The sequence below is a fragment of the Heterodontus francisci genome, chromosome 4 (genome assembly GCF_036365525.1).
Source record: "Heterodontus francisci isolate sHetFra1 chromosome 4, sHetFra1.hap1, whole genome shotgun sequence".
NCBI lineage: Eukaryota > Metazoa > Chordata > Chondrichthyes > Heterodontiformes > Heterodontidae > Heterodontus > Heterodontus francisci.
Window position 1 is genome coordinate 104,621,413 of NC_090374.1, and position 18,777 is coordinate 104,640,189.

The 18,777-nt window shown below is 42.1% G+C and overlaps 1 protein-coding gene across 2 annotated transcripts; it reads left to right on the top strand.

Moving 5' to 3' along the window:
* Positions 1 to 475: 475 nt before the first annotated feature.
* Positions 476 to 18,095, top strand: phax (phosphorylated adaptor for RNA export). 2 transcript variants are annotated; one of them, XM_068029942.1, is made up of 5 exons: positions 476 to 617; positions 4,977 to 5,662; positions 14,985 to 15,105; positions 16,594 to 16,677; positions 17,355 to 18,095. In XM_068029942.1, exons 1-5 carry the CDS (start codon positions 540 to 542, stop codon positions 17,694 to 17,696), a joined length of 1,311 nt encoding a protein of 436 aa, XP_067886043.1. In that variant the 5' UTR covers positions 476 to 539; the 3' UTR covers positions 17,697 to 18,095. The 2 variants fall into 2 exon arrangements, with proteins under 2 accessions (XP_067886043.1, XP_067886044.1); XM_068029943.1 differs by having other exon boundaries at positions 485 to 617; positions 17,424 to 18,095.
* Positions 18,096 to 18,777: the final 682 nt, after the last annotated feature.

The window sequence follows — 18,777 nt, forward strand, 5'->3', positions numbered from 1 at the left end:
CAGGCAGCTGCCAGTAATAAAGATGGCGCTGCTCAATTTGTCACAAGAAACGAATTGAACCCAAACCTCTCGCTGTTCCCTCTTCCCTCTCGTGATCGCTGCTTCTGTTTATTTATTTTTATTTAGTTATTTAGAGATTACAGCCCTTCGGCCCACCGAGTCTGTGCCGACCAAGAACCACCCATTTATACTAACCCTACCACCTACCTACACTAGGCGCAATTTACAATGGCCAATTTACCTATCACCTGCAAGTCTTTGGTGGTGGGAGGAAACCGGAGCACCCGGCAAAAACCCACGCGGTCACAGGGAGACCTTGCAAACTCCGCACAGGCAGTACCCAGAACTGAACCCGGGTCACTGGAGCTGTGAGGCTGCGGTGCTAACCACTGCGCCGCCCTGTTGTCGCATTCAGTTTTCCGCGATGAGTTGAGGGTGGGTGAAGGCAGCAGCAGCAGCAATCACCATGCTCAGAGCAGGTAAAGGCGGGCCCTGTGACCCGGAAGTACCGGCGTTTGTTTCCAGGGCCAGCTCCAGCGATGGCGGCTCCGCTGGAAGATGGGGAGGTGTTGGACTCAGAGTCCGATTCGGAGATGACAACCACCGCTGAGCCGCAGGTAGTGGGGAAAGCGAGACCGCGGTCTGAGCTGATGTCGCTCAGTGACGATGTAGGAGGTGGGGGGGAGAGGAGACCCTCCCTGTTCTTTAATGTGGAGATGAGAATGTCCCCGGCCGGGGTAGCGGCGCCTCTGGGCTGGACTCTCCCGGGCGTGTGAGGCGCGCACTGGCTCACATTGTGACTGTTTAATGGAGCAAAGCAGCGCGCCTTCCCCTCTTCCTCACCCCACCATTAGAGGCTGAAATTACTGGCTTTGTTTTACTGGATTTTTTGCAGTGAAATTACTGAATGATTAATATTTTCTCAAAAGCAATTCTCTCCTGATGTATATGACTGGGATCTGATTGCTTTTGCAGCCGCTACCTTTCTGCTGTCCTCTGAGCCCACGTGTTATGCAGTCTTGTGGAGTGCTGCATTGTCGGTCCTATTATCTCATGACTGAGTTGTTAAACCCAGGCCTTCTGCTGCCCGTATCCTAACGCTCACCAGTCCCGTTCACCCATCACCCCTGTCCTCGCTGACCTACATTGGCTCACGATCCAGCTTCATTTTAAAATTTCATATTCTGTTTTCAAACCCTTTCTGTAGCCTCCCTTTTCCCCCCTCCCCCAGTTCACAGTACTTCCAAGTTTTGTGTCATCTGCAACCTTTGCAATTGTGCACTGTATAAGTAGGGGTCCTAACACTTTGTTGAGAAGCTTGTTTTGTGGCATTTTATCAAATGTCTTTTGAAAGTCCATGTACACCACATCAACTGCAATACTCTCATCAGAAAAACTCAAGCAAGTTAGTTAAACATGATTTGCCCTTAACAAATCCGTGCTGACTTCCACATTTGTCCAAGTAACTGTTAATTTTATCCTGAACTATAATTCTAAAAACTTTCCCACCACCAAGGCTTGTAGTTGCTGGGCTTGTCCTTGCATCCTTCCTTGAACAAGGGTGTAACATTGCAATTCTCCACTCCTCTGGCACCGATCTTATATCTAAGGAGGTTTGGAAGATTTTGGTCAGTGCCTCTGCAATTTCCACCCTTATTTCTCACAGTATCCTTGGATGCATTTTAAATTGATCCTGGTGACTTATCAACTTTAAATAGAGCCAGCCTAATACCTCCTCTCCATCAACTTTTAGCTCATCCACTGTCTCAGCTACCTCCTCTTTCAATATGACTTGGGCGGCATCTTACTCGGTAAAGACAGATGCAAAGTACTCATTTAGTACCTCAACCTTGCCTCCAAGCGTAATCCCCTTTTAGGTCCCTAATCGGCCCCACTTCACCTTTTACCGCATTTTACTATTTATAGGTCCATAGTTGACTTTTGGATTCCATTTTATGTTAGCTGCCAGTCTCTTCTCATACTGTCTCAATGCTTCTCTTTGTTTTTTCATTTCCTTTCTGAACCTTCTATATTCAGCCTGGTTCTGACTTGCATTACCCACCTGACATTTGTCATATGCATCCTTTTTCTGCTTCAGCTTACTCTCTAGCTTTTTCGTCATCCAAGGAGCTCTGGATTTGTTTTTCCCTCATGGGGATTTACATTGACTGTACCCTAACTACCTTCTCTTTAAAGACAGCCCATTGTTACATTGTGGTTTTGCCTGACAATCTTTAATTCCAATTTATGTGGGCTAATCCGTTCTCACCCGATTGAAGTTGGCCCTCACCCAATTCATTATTTTTACTTAGGATTGCTCCTTGTCATTTTCCATAGCGAACCTAAATGCTATGATACAATGATCACTGTCTCCCTAAATGTTCCCCTACTGGCACTTGCTTTACTTGACCCACTACATTCCCCAGAACCAGATCCAGCAATGCCTTCTTCCTTGTTGGGCTCGAAACACACTAATGTAGAAAATTCTCCTGAACCTACAGTAGAAACTCTTGTCCTTCTCTGCCCTTTACACTATTACTATCCTAGTCTATATTAGAATAATTCATGTCACCCATGAAATTATACCATAATTCTGTAATTTCCTTGCAAATTTGTTCCTCTATATCTTTTCCACTAGTTGGTGGCCTATAGAATACCTGCAGCAATGTAATGGTACCTTTATTATTTCTTGACTCTGTAGGACATTCTCTCTCTTCACTGTAATGTTCACCTTGATCAATACTGCTACCCCTCCTTCTTTATTTCCCTATCTTTGCTGAATACCTCATCCAGGAATATTTAGTACCCAGTCCAGCCCTTTTTTGAACCAAGTCTCTGTTTTTTTTAATTCATTCACGGGACGTGAGCGTCGCTGGCTAGGACAGCATTTGTTGCCCATCCCTAATTGCCTTTGAACTGAGCGGCTTGCTAGGCCATATCATAGGGCATTTAAGAGTCAACCACATTCCTGTGGGTCTGGAGTCACATGTAGGCCAGTCCCAAATCTCGTTCAGGTTGATCAGACTTGTAAACTTCATAGCAAACAGACTTCCAACTGTCCTGAGAACGCTGTAATATTTAGAGGAAAGGGGTTCCATTCTTAGACTATTTGTTTGCCTTGAGCTGCACCTATGTACGGCAGTGTGGGGACATGTTTGTTGTCAGCACTTTTTTTTTTATTCGTACGTGAAATGTGGGTGTCGCTGGCTAGGCCAGCATTGTTGCAAATGCTTCAGCCTTATCTTTTACACTGATTTGCTGGGCTCCCCCATCGTTGAAGTTTGTGGAGCCCCCTCCTCCTTCTGTTAATTGTTTAATTGTCCACCACCATTCACGACTGGATGTGGCAGGACTGTAGAGCTTAGATCTAATCCATTGGTTGCTTAGATTGCTTAGCCCTGTGCATTGCATGCTCCTTCCTCAGTTTGGCATGCAAGTAGTCCTGTGTTGTAGCTTCAGCAGTCTGACACCTCATTTTGAGGTATGCCTGGTGCTGCTCTTGACATGCCCTCCTGCACTCTTCATTGAACCAGGGTTGGTCCCCAGCTTGATGGTAACGGTAGAGTAGGGGTTATACCGGCCCATGAGGTTACAGATGTGGTTGAATACAATTCTGCTGCTGCTAATAGCACACACCACCTCATGGATGCCCAGTTTTGAGTTGCTAGATCTGTTCGAAATCTGTCCCATTTAGTACGGTGGTAGTGCCACACAACACGATGGTGGGTATCCTCAATGTAAATACAGGATTTCATCTCCAGCAGGACTCTGTGGTGGTCACTCCTACTAATACTATCATGGACAGATGCATCTGTAACAGGTAGATTGGTGAGGACGAGGTCAAGTATGCTTTTCCCTCTTGGTTCCCTCACCACCTAGCTCGGTCAGTAGTGGTGCTACCGAGCTACTCTTGGTGATAGAAATTGAAGTCCCCCACGCAGCATACATTTTTATGCCCTTGATACCCTCCGTGCTTCTTCCAATTGATATTCAACATGGAGCAGTCCTGCTTCTTCAGCTGAGAGAGGGCAGTAGGTGATAATCAGCAGGAGGTTTCTTTGCCCATGTTTCACCTGATGCCATAAGACTTCATGGGGTCTGCAGTCAATGTTGAGTACTCCCAGGGCAATTCCCTCCTGACCGTATACCACTATGCCACCACCTGTGGGACAGGACAAACCCAGGGATGGTGATGGGGGTGTTTCAGATATTGTCTGTAAAGTATGATTCCATGAGTATGACTATGTCAAGCTATTGCTTGACTAGTCTGTGGGACAGCTCTCCCAATTTTGGCACAAGCCCCCAGATGTTAATAAGGAGGACTCTGCAGGGTCGACGTGGCTGGCTTTGCCGTTGTCATTTCTGGTGAAGAGGTCGATTGCTGGGTGTTCTGTCTGGTTTCATTCCTTTTCTTGCACATTGTAGCAGATTGATCTAACTGAGTGGCTTTCTAGGCTATTTCAGAGGGCATTTAAGAGTCAACCACATTGCTGTGGATCTGGAGTTGCATGTTGGCCAGACCAGGTAAGGACAGCAGATTTCTTTCCCTCAAGGACATTAGTGAACCATATGGGTTTTTACAACAATTGACAATGGTTTCATGGTCACCACTAGACTTGCTTTTAATTCTAGATTTATTAATTGAATTCAAATTCCACCATCTACCATGGTGGGATTCGAACCCATGTCCCCGGAGCATTAACCTGGGCCTCTGAATTACTAGTCCAGTGACATTACCACTATGCTACCACCAAATGCATTATGAATGTGGGTGTAGGAATTTATAACTGGAGAAATAAATTTGGAAGACTCTGAGGGTGGGGGTAGGGTGGAGGGAGGAGGCGGAGTGATAACAGGAAGTCAAGTTTTTCGACAGGAAATGATCACTTCTATTATTGTTTTCCAAAGTACTGATTATTATCACTAAATTGATTGCATTGGCCATATTTACTAATTGTATTGTGCTTCATTTGTAGAACCATCAAGCTGCTGTCCTCAACTTCTCTTCAACACCCTTTAGCGCACAAAATGATATGCGGGCTCATCCATCTTCATTTGATTTGAGCAGTCGCTACCGAAGCACAGCATCTGACAATTCAAGTGAAGACAGTGATCATGATTCTGATGAAGATGAAAGACTCCTGTGGCGAAGGAAACGTCAGAAGTGTTCACACAGTGGAAACAATCTACCATTCAAACCTCCAGTCTTTCCTTTTGGCCTAGTTGGAGATGGTTTTACAGGGACTGGAAATTCTGTCAAAGCAGGAGGTCGCAAAGTTAACAATATTTGGGGCTCTGTGTTGCAGGAACAAAATCAAGATGCTGTGGCAACAGAGCTGGGGATTCTGGGAATGGAGGGCAACATCGACATGAATTCTCGGCAGTCTGAGACTTATAATTATGTGCTGGCAAAGAAGATGATGGATAAGCAACGTCAGGAGGAGGAGGAAGAGGAAATGAATAAATTAGAAGTTGAATTGGATGAATATGTACAGGACAGAAAGAAAAGCAAAAGCCAGGAAGAGTGTAATCAAAGTAACCTCAAGCGAAAAAGGCCAGTCAGGGAGAGGCTGGGGGAAAGGCTTGAAATGGACTATAAGGGCAAATATGATATTAAGGAAGATGATAGTCCAAATAAGATTTCGGATGAAATAGCTTACAGGTTAGTGTGTGCTCTTTACAGTTTTGCTAAATATGGATTATCTGGAATATGAGAAATGAAAATTTTGTTGCAGAGGTAGTAGTAATGTGCCATCTGCAATTTGCATCCCCTTCATGCGTGACCCTCAGCAAACTTGCCTCTAAGCCGCTGTGGTGTACCCAGCTGTGAAATGGCCATCAAACTGTGATTCAATACTGTTCATTCTCTTCTAGTGTTTGACAAAGGCCACAGTGTTTCTTAATTAAGGAGCAAAGACAGGGCTATCTCAGCCTCCAAGCGGTAAGTGAAATGGCTGATTAAAATGTAACTAGTCTTACATTTTTTCCCTTTTATAGGTGAAATAGCTGGGCTCCATATGTCAACTGTGCCATGAGTAAAATCACAAGCTCACTGACATGCTACAGTATCTAGGATGAAAAAGTGTATGATATTGAGCATTTATGGTATTGCTGCTCTTGAGCCAGCTGGTGGAAGGCATTTGATGGCCCTTTAAAGTTTTCTTCCTGCCCCACATAACTTGTATTAGAAATGTGATTGCATACCTTTACTAGAGTGACAACACTCTCAACTTGTGCTGCCCTTTCTAATATTGTGCATGCTTTATGCCCTCATTCCAGGGAATCAATGGAAACTAAGTGGTTTTGGCTTATCAACTGTAATGTAACTTGGGAGAATTTGATCCAACTAAAGCTACTGTCAGACTATTTGAGACCACCATGAGGCTACTGTGCCTCACCTCTTCAGCTTTGAATGCAGCTGCATTATAGCTACAAATGGTACACAAGAACTTTGTTTCTAGGCAGCTATACTGCTTGGGAATATTTTCAATCTCTTTTTAACTGTTTCAAGTTGCCAAGGAGCTAACTAGCCTTTGGCTGTTGGGTAGTATTAACAAACTTAACCAGCATTTGGACACTGATGAGAAATTCTATACTTCTGTGCCTGGGAGCATGAGGTGTTTTGGCTGCCCAATGTGATGCAGAGCCGTTATTGTAAGAGGTACCATCTCAAGTCTGCAGTACAGTAGCTGTTATACTTGTAAGTCAATAACTGAGTAACTAGAAGTCAAATTCAACTTGGAGGGTATGACATAGTATCTATTACTGCATGAGTGCAAGATGGTCAGGACTGAGAGCTAAATATACCAGGTTATAAGGTCTACAGGAAAGATGGGGAAAATGGTAGAGAGGGAGGAATAGCCTTCGTGATTAGGGATGAAATCACTTCAGGGCTAAGAGAGGATATAACGAGAAGGAAGCAGGCAGTGGAGACTTTATGGGTAGAATTAAGAATTGGAAAAAGTTTAAAATTAGTGGGAGTTGTGTATAAGCCCCTGGTAGCAGCTGTGAAGTGGTAGATTGTATAACTGCAGAGAGTAAACAAGCATGTAGTAAAGGCAGAGTGGTTTGTTTGGAGGATTTCAACTTTCATACAGATTCTCTCGACTCCTTCACTTTTGCTAAATCATGCTGCTTATCCGATATCCACTATTGGATGAGCAGAAACTTCCTCCAGTTAAACATTGGGAATACTGAAGCCATTATTTTAGGTCCCTGCTCCAAACTCGCCTCCATCCCTTACCCTAGCAACTGTCTGAGACTAAACCAGACTGTTCGCAACCTTGGTGTCATATTTGACCTGAAGATGAGCTTCTGACCACATTTATGCCATCACTCAGACTGCCTGTTTCCACCTCCTTTACATCATTCGATATTGTGCCGACCTCAGTTCATCTGCTGCTGAGATTCTCATTCATGCCTTTGTTACCTCAAAGCTTGACTATTCCAGCACACTGTTGGCTAGTCTCTCACATTCTATCATTGAGGTCATCCAAAACTCTGTCCATGTCCTAACTCGCACAAAATCCCATTCACCTATCACCCCTGTGCTCGTTGACCTACATTGCCTTTCGGTCAAGCAGTGTCTTGATTTTTAAAATTCTCATTCTTGTTTTCAAATCCCTGCATGGACTCGCCCCTGCTATCTCTTCAAACTCTTCCAGCCCCACAACCCTCTGATATCTGTGCTCATCCCCATTGACCATTCCCAATTTTAATTGCCAGCTGGAGGAATAACTTCTGTGTCTACCCTGTCCAGCCCCTTCAGAATTTTGTAGATTTCAAGCAGATCACCTCTCATTCTTCTAAACTCCAGAGCGCATAGACCCAATTTAGTCAGCCTTTCATCACAGGACAATCCTCTCATCCCAGGGACCAGTCTAGTGAACCTTCACTGTACCGCCTCCAAGGCAAGTATATCCTTCTTTGGAGATGGAGACCAAAACCGCGCACAGTACTTTAGGTGAAGTCTCACCAAAGCCCTATGCAATTGTAGTGCGACTTTCTTATTTTTGTGCTCAAAACCCCTTGCAATAAGGACCAACATGCTACTTGCCTTCTTAATTGCTTGCTGGACCTGCATGCTAACTTTGTGTTCCTTGTACAAGTACCTCCAAGTCTCTCTGAACATGAGCATTTTAAAGTTTCACACCTTTTTAAAAAGTATTCTACTTTTCTATTCTTACTACCAAAGTGGATTTGTAAACAGTAGGTCATGCCTGACAAATCTGATTGAATTTTTTGGTAAGATGAATAAAGTAGGAGACAGGGGAATGCCTATGGTTACGACCAGATGAGAAAGGGTCTAGGGGTCACTCTCAGCCTTCACTTGGTCTTCGTGTAACAGGGTTTAATTTTACACACTGTTTTCTTCAGCTCCCCCTTGGTGAATCCTTGTTCACTGCTTTCCAATTATAAGGCAAAGAAACCAGCACAAACATGTTTTCTTAGGTTTAAAGAAGAAAGGTTGAAATTTATTAAACTTAAACTCTAATTCAGTTAACGCCTACGGCTAAACGACGCGCCCACACTAGTATGCATATGCGATACACACATTCACAGAGACAGAAAAGAGCAGAAGAAAAATAAAGTGGAAAGGTTTGAGGCAATCTCTGATCGGGGTTTTTGTGTGTACTTGGGCTTTTCTGGTTAGCTTGCTTTGTAATAAAAGAGGCCATGTCACAGCTGGCCATTTTAGCTGCCTTGCCAGTTTCTCGAAGGATACAAAAATTATTCTACATCTTCCTCATTGAAGTTTAGGATTAGTTGAGCTAGTTTTAACAATTTTGTACCCAGCCCTCCTTATTGGCCATATTATGCTCCTCCATATTGGCCATGCTCTCACTGGGGTTACTCTGTCGCCCCTCAAGCCGCTTCAGCGCTCTTTCTTCGCATTCCTTCCGAATATTCTCGCTCTCTTGTTCCTTCTCATTCTCTTCATGTTCCTTCTGGAAGTTTCTTTCTTTCTCCATCTCCTGCCTCTCTCTCTCTCCTGTCTCTCCCTTTCTCTTTCCCTATCTTGTAATTCAAATTTCTTTTGTTCCAATTGTATCTTTGCTAGCGGTATGCTGTCGGAGTCTGCTTCTACCCCTGTTTCTACTTCAGATTCCAGGGAAAAATGGTTGACCACTAGCCTTAGGAGTTCAGACTTCCTAGCCTTGCCACGTACAGTGATCCTCCACTGCTCAGCTATTTTCCTCAACTCCTCCATAGACAGTGCTTTTAACTTATCCCAAGTTACTTCACCCTGGCTTGGGGTGCTACTAGCTTTGGTTGCAGACATGTTGATATTCAATCACACACAACCACAAAAAAACCTGTACTGAAATCTTGCTCTTTTTTTGATTGGAAGTCAGAAACCAAATTGTTCCCAATTTCTCTTGTTTGTCTGTGGGTAAAATCCTGGACGGTGGCAACCAAATTTATGTTGTGACCAGGTGAGAAAGGGGTCTTGGGGTCCCTCTCAGCCTTCACCTGGTCTTACCGTAACAAGATTTAATTTTAAACACCGTTTTTCAGCTCCCCCTTGGTGAATCCGTGTCCACTGCTTTCCAATTATAAGGCAAAGAAACCAGCACAAACAGGTTTTCTTAGGTTTAAAGAAGAAAGGTTGAAATTTATTAAATTTAAACTCTAATTCGGTTAACGCCTACAGATGCACGACGCGCCCACACTAGCATGCATACGTGATACACACATGCAAATAGAGACAGAAAAGAGCAGAAGAAAAGTTTGAGGCAATCTCTGATCGGGGTTTTTGTTCCGGTTCTTCGAGCTCACTGTAGAGTCGTTGATTGTAAGTAGATCTTGCTTTTTGTTGGGGCCCAGTATTATTCTTAAACCTTGTTCGCTGTAAGAGACTTTTCTTTCTTGGGGTTTATGTGTCTTTGTGGATTCTGAGGCTTGTGAGAAAGAGATCCTCTCAGTCCAGGAGCACACAGTCTTTCTGAGTTCAAACTCAGTGGCTCGTTCAAAAAACTCGAACAACCAGTTAGTTATGTGACCAGCTGGTCCAACCAGTCCTGGCCCCTGTGGTTTGTATCACCCAGCAGGCCCTGGAATGTGCTTCCCCAGCCTCTCACTGTCCGATGATCAACATCCATTGTGGGTTGAATGTGTCAGGGAATGGTCTTTTGTCTACATAAGCACCATCTGTTAGTATGCAAATGTTTTTTCCAGCTACGGCTGATCTGTTCAAGTCATTTCCTCGCTCCAGCAACAGTTCAAACTCCACGTTCATATGACAAAACCAATGTGCCTCATTCTTGGCAGGTGGGGGACTGCATGACAGTATGGATATTATTTAAGTTGACTTACAGAAGGTATTTGATGAAGTCCCTCTTAAGGAACTGTTAGGTGAAGTTGTACTTCATGGAATTGAAAACAAATTATTGACCTGGTTGGGAAATTGCCTTAGCAGCAAGAAAAGAGTTGGGATAATGGGCAGGCACTCTAATTGGCAGGATGTAACTAGTCGTGCCCCGTAAGAATCTGTGCTGGGGCCTCAGCTATTCACCATGTTTACTAACAAACTTAGATTATGGAATAGAAAGCAACATATCCAAATTTGTTGATGACACAAAGATAGATGGCATTGTAAGCAGTGTAGATGGAAGCATGAAATTATAAAGAGATACTGTAACATTAAGTGAGTGGGCAAACTGTGGCAAATCCATTTCCATATTGGCAGATGTGATGTCATCCATTTTGGACCAAAAAAAGGATAGAACAGAGTACTTTCTAAATGATAAGCTACGAACAGTGGCAATCCAAGGAACTTGAGGGTCCAGGTACATAGTTCATTAAAATGTCCTGAACAGGTGCAGAAAATAGTCATAAAGGCACATGGAATGCTGGCTTTTATATTTCTAGGGTAGAATGTAAGGGGGTAGAAATCATACTTCAGCTGTACAAAGCCCTGGTTTAACTACACCTGGAGTACTGTGAGTTCTGAACACTATACCTTAGGAAGGATATATTGTCCTTGGAGAGATTGCAACATAGATTTATCAGAATGATACCTGATCTACAAGGGTTAAATTATGAGGAGAAATTAAACAAACTAGGGTTGTATTCCTTGGAATTAAGTGGTTAAGGGGTGATTTGATCGCTGTTTTCAAGATAGTAAGGGGAACAGAGTTTTTCCCAATTTACCCTACTTCTGCTGGTTGGGAAGTCAGGGACTAGAAAGCATAGTCTAAAAATTAGAGCCAGACATTTCAGGAGTGAAATTAGGAGACATTGCTATCCACAAAGGATGGTAGAGGTTTGGAGTTCTATTCCGCAAATGGCAATTGATACTGGATCAATCGTTAATTTTAAAACTGTGGTAAAAATTTTTAAACCAAAGGTATTAAAGGATTTGGGTTAAGGAGGGTATATGGAGTTAGGTTGCAGATCACCATGATCTCGTTGAATAACGGAAATGGCTCGAGCTGCTAAATGGCGTGCTCCCGTTCCTATGTGGGTGGCATTGTGCAGCTCCGATTTTTGTACTGTAATCTGCATTCATTTGGTGTACTTACAAGTAATTAGTTTTTTATATTTAAATAAGCATACAATATTTCAAGTGTGATCTGTTGAGATTTTAAGACATCCAACTGAAATCTGAAACCGTTCATTGCTCTTATTGTGCTGACCCTTCTTTTCCTTCCTGCTGGTTTGACTAAATGACTCAATTAATGATGAAAGCATGGAGATTAGCATCATTGAAAATTTCTAAAATTGTTTAATTTTAGTGTTGATCTATACTTTTGTACTGCATTGTCCCTTGCAGAGAGCTGGACAGAAACAGGCTGAATGACTTCCTGTGCTGTAACCAGTCTATAATTCTATGATAAATGTTTAAGCATTAGATTCTAGATGTCTGCTGGAGGGTGGGGAAGAGGAAGAAAACTTTAGAAGCCATGTTCAACTGATTGGAAACCTGCTAATGTGACGCCCTTGTTCAAGAAGGGAGAGAGACAAAACACAGGAAACTATAGGCTAGTCAACCTACCGTCGGTTGTTGGGAAAATGCTAGAGTCCATTATTAAGGAAGAAATAGTAGGACATTCAGAAAAGCTTAACGCAATCAAACAGTCAACATGGTTTTGTGAAATGGAAATCATGTTTGACAAACTTGCTAGAGTTCTTTGAGGATAGAACAAGCAGAGTTGATAAAGGGGAACTGGTGTATGTAGTGTATTTGGATTTACAGAAGGCATTCGATAAGGTGCCACGTAAAAGATTATTGCACAAGATAGGAGCTCACAGTATTGGGGTAATGTATTAGCATGGATTGAGGATTGGTTAACACACAGAAGACAGAGTCAGGATTAATGGGTCATTTTCAGGTTGGAAAGACTTAACTAGTGGAGTGTCACAAGGATCAGTCCTAGGGCCTCAATTATTCATTGTCTATATTAATGACTTGGAGGAGGGGACAGAGTGTAATATATCCAAATTTGCTGACAATACAAAAATAGGTGGGAAGGCATATGATGACATAAGGAATCTGCAAGGGTATATAGATAGGTTGAGTGAGTGGGCAAAAACTTGGCAGATGGAGTTTAATGTAGGAAAGTGTGAGTCATGCACTTTGGCAGGAAGAATTAAAAGGCAGACTATTATTTAAATGGAGAGAGACTCCAAAATACTGCAGCACAGAGGGATCTGGGTGTTCTTGTGCATGAAACACAAAAAGTTTGCATGCAGGTACAGCAAGTAATTAAGAAGGCAAATGGATTTTGGCCTTTAATGCTAAGGGGTTGGAGTTTAAAAATAGGGAAGTCTTGTTACAACTGTACAGGGTGTTGGTGAGGCCGCACCTGGAGTACAATTTACAGTTTTGGTCCCTGTATTTAAGAAAGGATATACTGGCATTGGAGGCAGTTCAAAAGAGATTCACTAGGCTGATTCCTGGGATGAAGGGATTGACTTATCAAGAACGCTAAACAGTTTAGGCCTTTATTCATTAAAGTTTAGAAGAATGAGGGGTGATCTTATTCAAACATGCAAGATTCTGAGGAGGCTTGACAGGGTAGATGTTGAGAAGATGTCTCCACTACTGGGGGAATCTCGAACTAGGGGACATAGTTACAGAATAAGGGGATGCTCATTTCAAACTGAGGTGCAAAGGAATTTCTTTGAGGGTAGTGAATGTCTGGAATTCTCTTCCCCAGAGAGTTGTGGAGGCTAGATCACTGAAAGTATTTAAAGAGGAGGTAGATACATTTTTGAAATTTCAGGGAGTCAAGGACTATGAGGAGCTGGGACGAAAGAGGAGTTGAGGTCTGAGGCAGATCAGCCATGATCTTATTGAATGGCAGGGCAGGCTTGAGAGGCCGAATGGCCTACTCCTGCCCCTGTTTCTTATGTTCTTGGGGATAAAGGGACCTGATATTGATTTTATAACTACGGGTCTCATTGAGTATTAACAGAGCAATTGCTCTATGCCAAGAAGTTTTTTTCAACTACTTGTACTCTTCTGTCCAAATATCAGTGACGTAAGAAGACACAGAGATGCTTCCTATAATTTAACATAGCTTCAACAGCACATGAATCATACTGCCTACATCTTACTACAGGACAGCATATCTCTATTATGACAGTCGTAAGTGATTTAACGTCTACTTAAGCAAGAGAGAATCTAACCATCTCCCCTTGATGTTCAATGGCATTACCATCGTTGAATCCCCCACTATCAACAGCCTGGGGGTTACCATTGACCAGAAACTGAACTGGACCAGCCACATAAATACTGTGGCTACAAGAGCAGGTCAGAGGCTAGGAATTCTGCAGCAGCTAACTCACCTACTGTCTCCCAATGCCTGTCCACCATCTACAGGTCAGGAGTGTGACAGAATACTCTCCGCTTGCCTGGATGGATGCAGCTCCAACAACACTCAAGAAGCTCAACTCCATCCATGACAAAGCAGCCCGCTTGATTGGCACCCATCCACCACCTTCAACATTCACTCCCTCCACCACTGACTCACAGTGGCAGCAGCGTGTACCATCTACAAGATGCACTGCAGCACTCACCAAGGCTCCTTTGACAGCACCTTCCAAATCCATGACCTCTACAGCCTAGAAGGACCAGGGCAGCAGATGCATGGGAACACCACCACCTGCAAGTTCCCCTCCAAGCCACACACCATCCCGACTTGGAACTATATTGTCGTTCCTTCACTGTTGCTGGGTCAAAATCCTGGAACTCCCTTCCTAACAGCACTGTGGGTGTACCTACACCACAGGGACTGCAGCAGTTCAAGAAGACAGCTCACCACCGCCTGCTCAAGGGCAATTAGGGATGGGTAATAAATGTTGGCTTTGTCAGCGATGCCCACATCCCATGAACGAGTACAAACAAAATATTGGATTAAAATCTGCAATAGGGAGTTGAATCTCTGCCAATTTGCTGCTGTTGGGTACATCATCTTGCAGCTATTTTGGTTTCCACCCCCCAAAAACTGTTCACTTCTTTATCAACAAGGAAAGTTACTGAGCTGATTTTAACGTCACTGAAATACATGCATATAACATATTCAAAGTGCATCCCAGAGCTGGAAAACTTTTTTTTTAGGATATCTGTAACTCATTCTGCCTTTAAATTCAGAGAGACATATAGTGCACATTTATAACCTAGGTTTGTGTAGATTATCCGGAACTGAAAAGTTTGATATCTTTACTTAGCTATTTGCATTGCCTTAAGACCTGTTGAACAAGTTAGCCTTATTTTTCTGTTGGAGGGGAAAGCAGAGTGGTCTATTCAATATTAGTGCTCATCTTCTGGAACTTCTGTACATTGACCATGGGATTCATTTTTCCATAGAAATTTATTTTTTTGAAATATACCCCATTAATGTCTTGGCCTTTGACCTTAAATCAAAATGATACAGTTTGGGCGGTGGGGGAGCAATTAGCTAATGGTGAAGCTGTATACATGTTAGGAAATATGTGCTGTGGAATGTTTTACTAAAATTTGAATTTTAATTATTCAGGCTCAGAGAACCAAAAACTGATCTGATTCATAGGATTGTGAAAACTATTGGAAAGAAGAAAGCAATAGAACTTCTGATTCAAACGGCTGAGGTAGAACAGAGTGGTGGACTCATGATTGTTGTAAGTACTACTTTTTCTGTTTCTGAATGAATGCCTGACTCCACAACTTTATCCAGTGAGTAACTGAACCATATGCATCAGGAAAATTCCAGCCTCAATCCCCAGTCTTTGCTCAATTAGCCATTCTTCGCTGAGTGAATGATGGGAATGTTATAATTGGTCTTTCCATCCCTGGGTTAGGAAGAGGGAAAGTCACTGGTGTTTTGCTCATGGGTGCTATTGGATTTGTGTATGTCTGTGTGAACACTTGGGTGGGGAGAGGAATGGGCAGTGTTGCAATCAAAAAGCTTGACAACACTGTCAAATCTCCTGAATAATGGTTGATTGGGCAAGGTACTGAACAGAGTTTAGTACCTTAGGAATCAGACTCCAGCAAGGAGTCAGCATGGTCATGGAGGAGAGGGAGGTACAGCCATTAGATTAGCTGAACACGAGTGCTTGGTTTCACCAGTCTTGTTGAAAACTATAATGCAGTAGGTTAGGCTGAACAATGAATATTGTTATTGTCATTATGCTGCTTCAAGTTCTAACTTGGCACTTGAATGAATAAAGGATACCCCCAAACATTATGGATCATTTATAAATTTAAAACGTCTCTGAGTGAGCTGTTAAGTGCATGATATGAGAGAAAGTTAGCCAATTGTGAGTTGAAACTTGTTTCATGTTTTACTGAGGGAGCTTTTCAACAAGGATAAATTTGTAAAGACTTTTTTGCAAACTAACCTCCCGAGGTATTTAACACAGTGAATTGTAGATTACAGGGTGCTGGGTTATATTTATATGGTTATATTTTCTGCTAGCTGATATGTGGCATTGCACATAATACATTGGTGACTGAAGAAAAAGACACTCAACAGACATTGGTATCCGGTTCAGGTCATGAGGCTTCCATTGTTGGACTGTCTTGCAAGTAGATATCAGGCACTGAGTCAACTCGCATAAAAGGTGCTCGAACCGCTCATTGGAGCGACACTAAACCCACATCGATATCTACGGCATCCCAACTTACTGCCGTTTTTTTTTTAAAGACTAGGGTGGTCAAAGTGGGATTGCGAGATTTATACTTTGCTTCAAGGTGGGCGGGATCTCCTAGTTTATAATACTTGAAGTGTTCTGTAAAGGGAGTTTTAATGTTGCAATAATACCCGAGAGATGTGTTGTCGCTTTGTACCCAGGGAGAGATGAGCTGTTTCTGTGCCTTAAAAGGTTTGCAGCTGCAGGTCTTACTCTTGGTCTCCATGAGAGGATGAGTGAGAGAGATATCCAGGGAGTAGAAATAGATGTTACAGGAGACAAAAAGAAAAAGTTTGCAGAAAGAATGCAAAAGTCTGAGACAGGTGTAAAGAGGAAACAAGAAAAATATAAGTCTAACAGGAGTGGGTAGGGCAATCAATTAGTGGTAAGTAAGCAGAGACGCAGTTACAGGAAGAGATGCTATTTTTCTGTATGAACAATGTCATAGATTTTTTTAAAATATTTTGTACGCAGGATGGCAGTCGCAGAAGAACACCTGGTGGAGTTTACCTGCAATTGTTGAAGAATACACCAAGTATCACCCAAGACCAGCTAAAGGTTAGAATTCAATTATTTTTGAGTAAAGCATCAAATACTACTATTTGGTAAGGTCCCCCTTTATGCTTAAAATTTACCAGATGTTGGCATTAATAGAAGCAGTAGGGCAGTTGTAAATGAAATGAGAAGATTCTTTGAGCCAGAGAGGGAAGAAAAAGAAGCAATCATTTACTGTGTATTTTTTGACAGAGCTATAGTGATCAGAAATTTCCAAGTTTGATCCCTCAATTTAGCCAATCTCAGTTGAAAAACAGTGAGAACACTATTTCGCTTCAGAGTTCCTAAGCTATGGAAAGAAATAATCATGGTGTTTCTGCTGCTCGTCATTATATGGGAATGCCTGCTGGAGGTGTGCATGTGTAGATAGTGTTCAGATCTACTGTGATAGTCACAGTGATAGTTTATTTGAAGAATGGCCACTTGGATAAGGCCACTAGAGGGCCTCTTAAACCACAATCATTGCAACATGTATTTTTACCCTCCTGTTCAAATCCTTCACGGTTATGCCCCTCCCTAACTCTGTAATCTCGTCAAGCTCGCCAACATGTCCCCCTTCTTTTCACAACCCAGAACTTTGTTCCACTGACTTTGGCCTCCTGTGCATTCCTCTGTTAATCTGTAGGTTAAGCTCTCAAAACATCGTCACAAACTGCATGATTATTATTTGTTTTTTGCAGCTAAAAGACTTAAGTTGCAGTCATATTGAGTATCTGAGTCAGAAAAAGTCTCTTGCTTTCAATCAACAGGAAATTTTTTATGATGAAAATCAGAGAGAATATAATTGCAAAAAAGCAGCTAAAAAAAGGAGGCGCCATATCATTGGGAAAAAGATGAAACAGGCTATTAAGGAGCTCAACCTACAAGTGGATGATGATGCTTCACGAGAGACTTTTGCTAGCGACACAAATGATGCTTTAGCTTCTGTTGAGGATACAGAAGAAGTTCATATGGAGAAGCCAACATTAGATCCAGAAGATGCAATTGAACTTGATAATAGTAATGATCTGGAAATCTTTTGAAAAGCTTGGCTAATTAAAAACACTGAAATTCTATGTAATAAATATCTCTGTATTGATCTCATTGAAATTTCTAGTTGAAATACTTGTGCTACATTTAAAACACCCCTCCTTAGTTTTATTTTAAACAATTTTTGGATTCTTTTATTGTTAGTTTGTTAACTTGTGATTAATGCTTTCCCTTTCAATCAAACAACATAAATTGCCAGTTAACTTTGTTATGCTCATAAAACGGCATTGTTAAGAATATCGGGTAAAGTAATGCATTCATATCAGCAAAGGAAGCTTACAGCAGCTCACTTCCCTTCTCTATGTACATTTTACAACTTGTTTGCATATCGTAATTTTCCACCAATTCAGTGATTTTTTTTTTTACTTAATTAAATGCAAATATCCTTTACAGCTCATTTGATTTATTTCAGCATATATGATTCTGATTTTGGCTACATTGGAAACTGACAAATGGTATTGTTTGAACAGATATTAATGGGGTTCAATTCTTTGGCAGGTAGATAAAACTATAATTTAAAAGCAAAATACTGCGGATGCTGGAAATCTGAAATAAGAACAAGAAATGCTGGAAATACTCAGGTCTGGCAGCATCTGTGGAGAGAGAAGCAGAGTTAACGTTTCAGCCCTCTCTCCACAGATGCTGCCAGACCTGCTGAGTATTTCCAGCATTTCTTGTTCTTATTTTAGATAAAACTATAAAAATGGCCGAGAGCAAATTAGATTTTATAAATGGAGTATATAATAGAGGGGTAATAAATATGTCCACGGCATTGGTTAGGCTGCAGTTAGACTGTAGCGCACAGGTTTGGTTGTCTCACTATGAAATGAAAGTCCAGTCATATTGTGTACAGCATAGATTCAACAAAATGATGGCAAAAACTGAATGTCAGTAAAGGGACGAGAGATACTGTGCCTGCTTCCACCAGAGTAGAGAATGTTAAGGTGGAGGTTTGAGATTTTCAAAAATCTGAGGTTTTGATCAGGTGAATAAAAGACTATTTCCTCCAGTCTAGGCATCAGGAAGAAGGGATTAGGTATGATGATGCCGTCACCACCTATGGTTTCAGTGCTG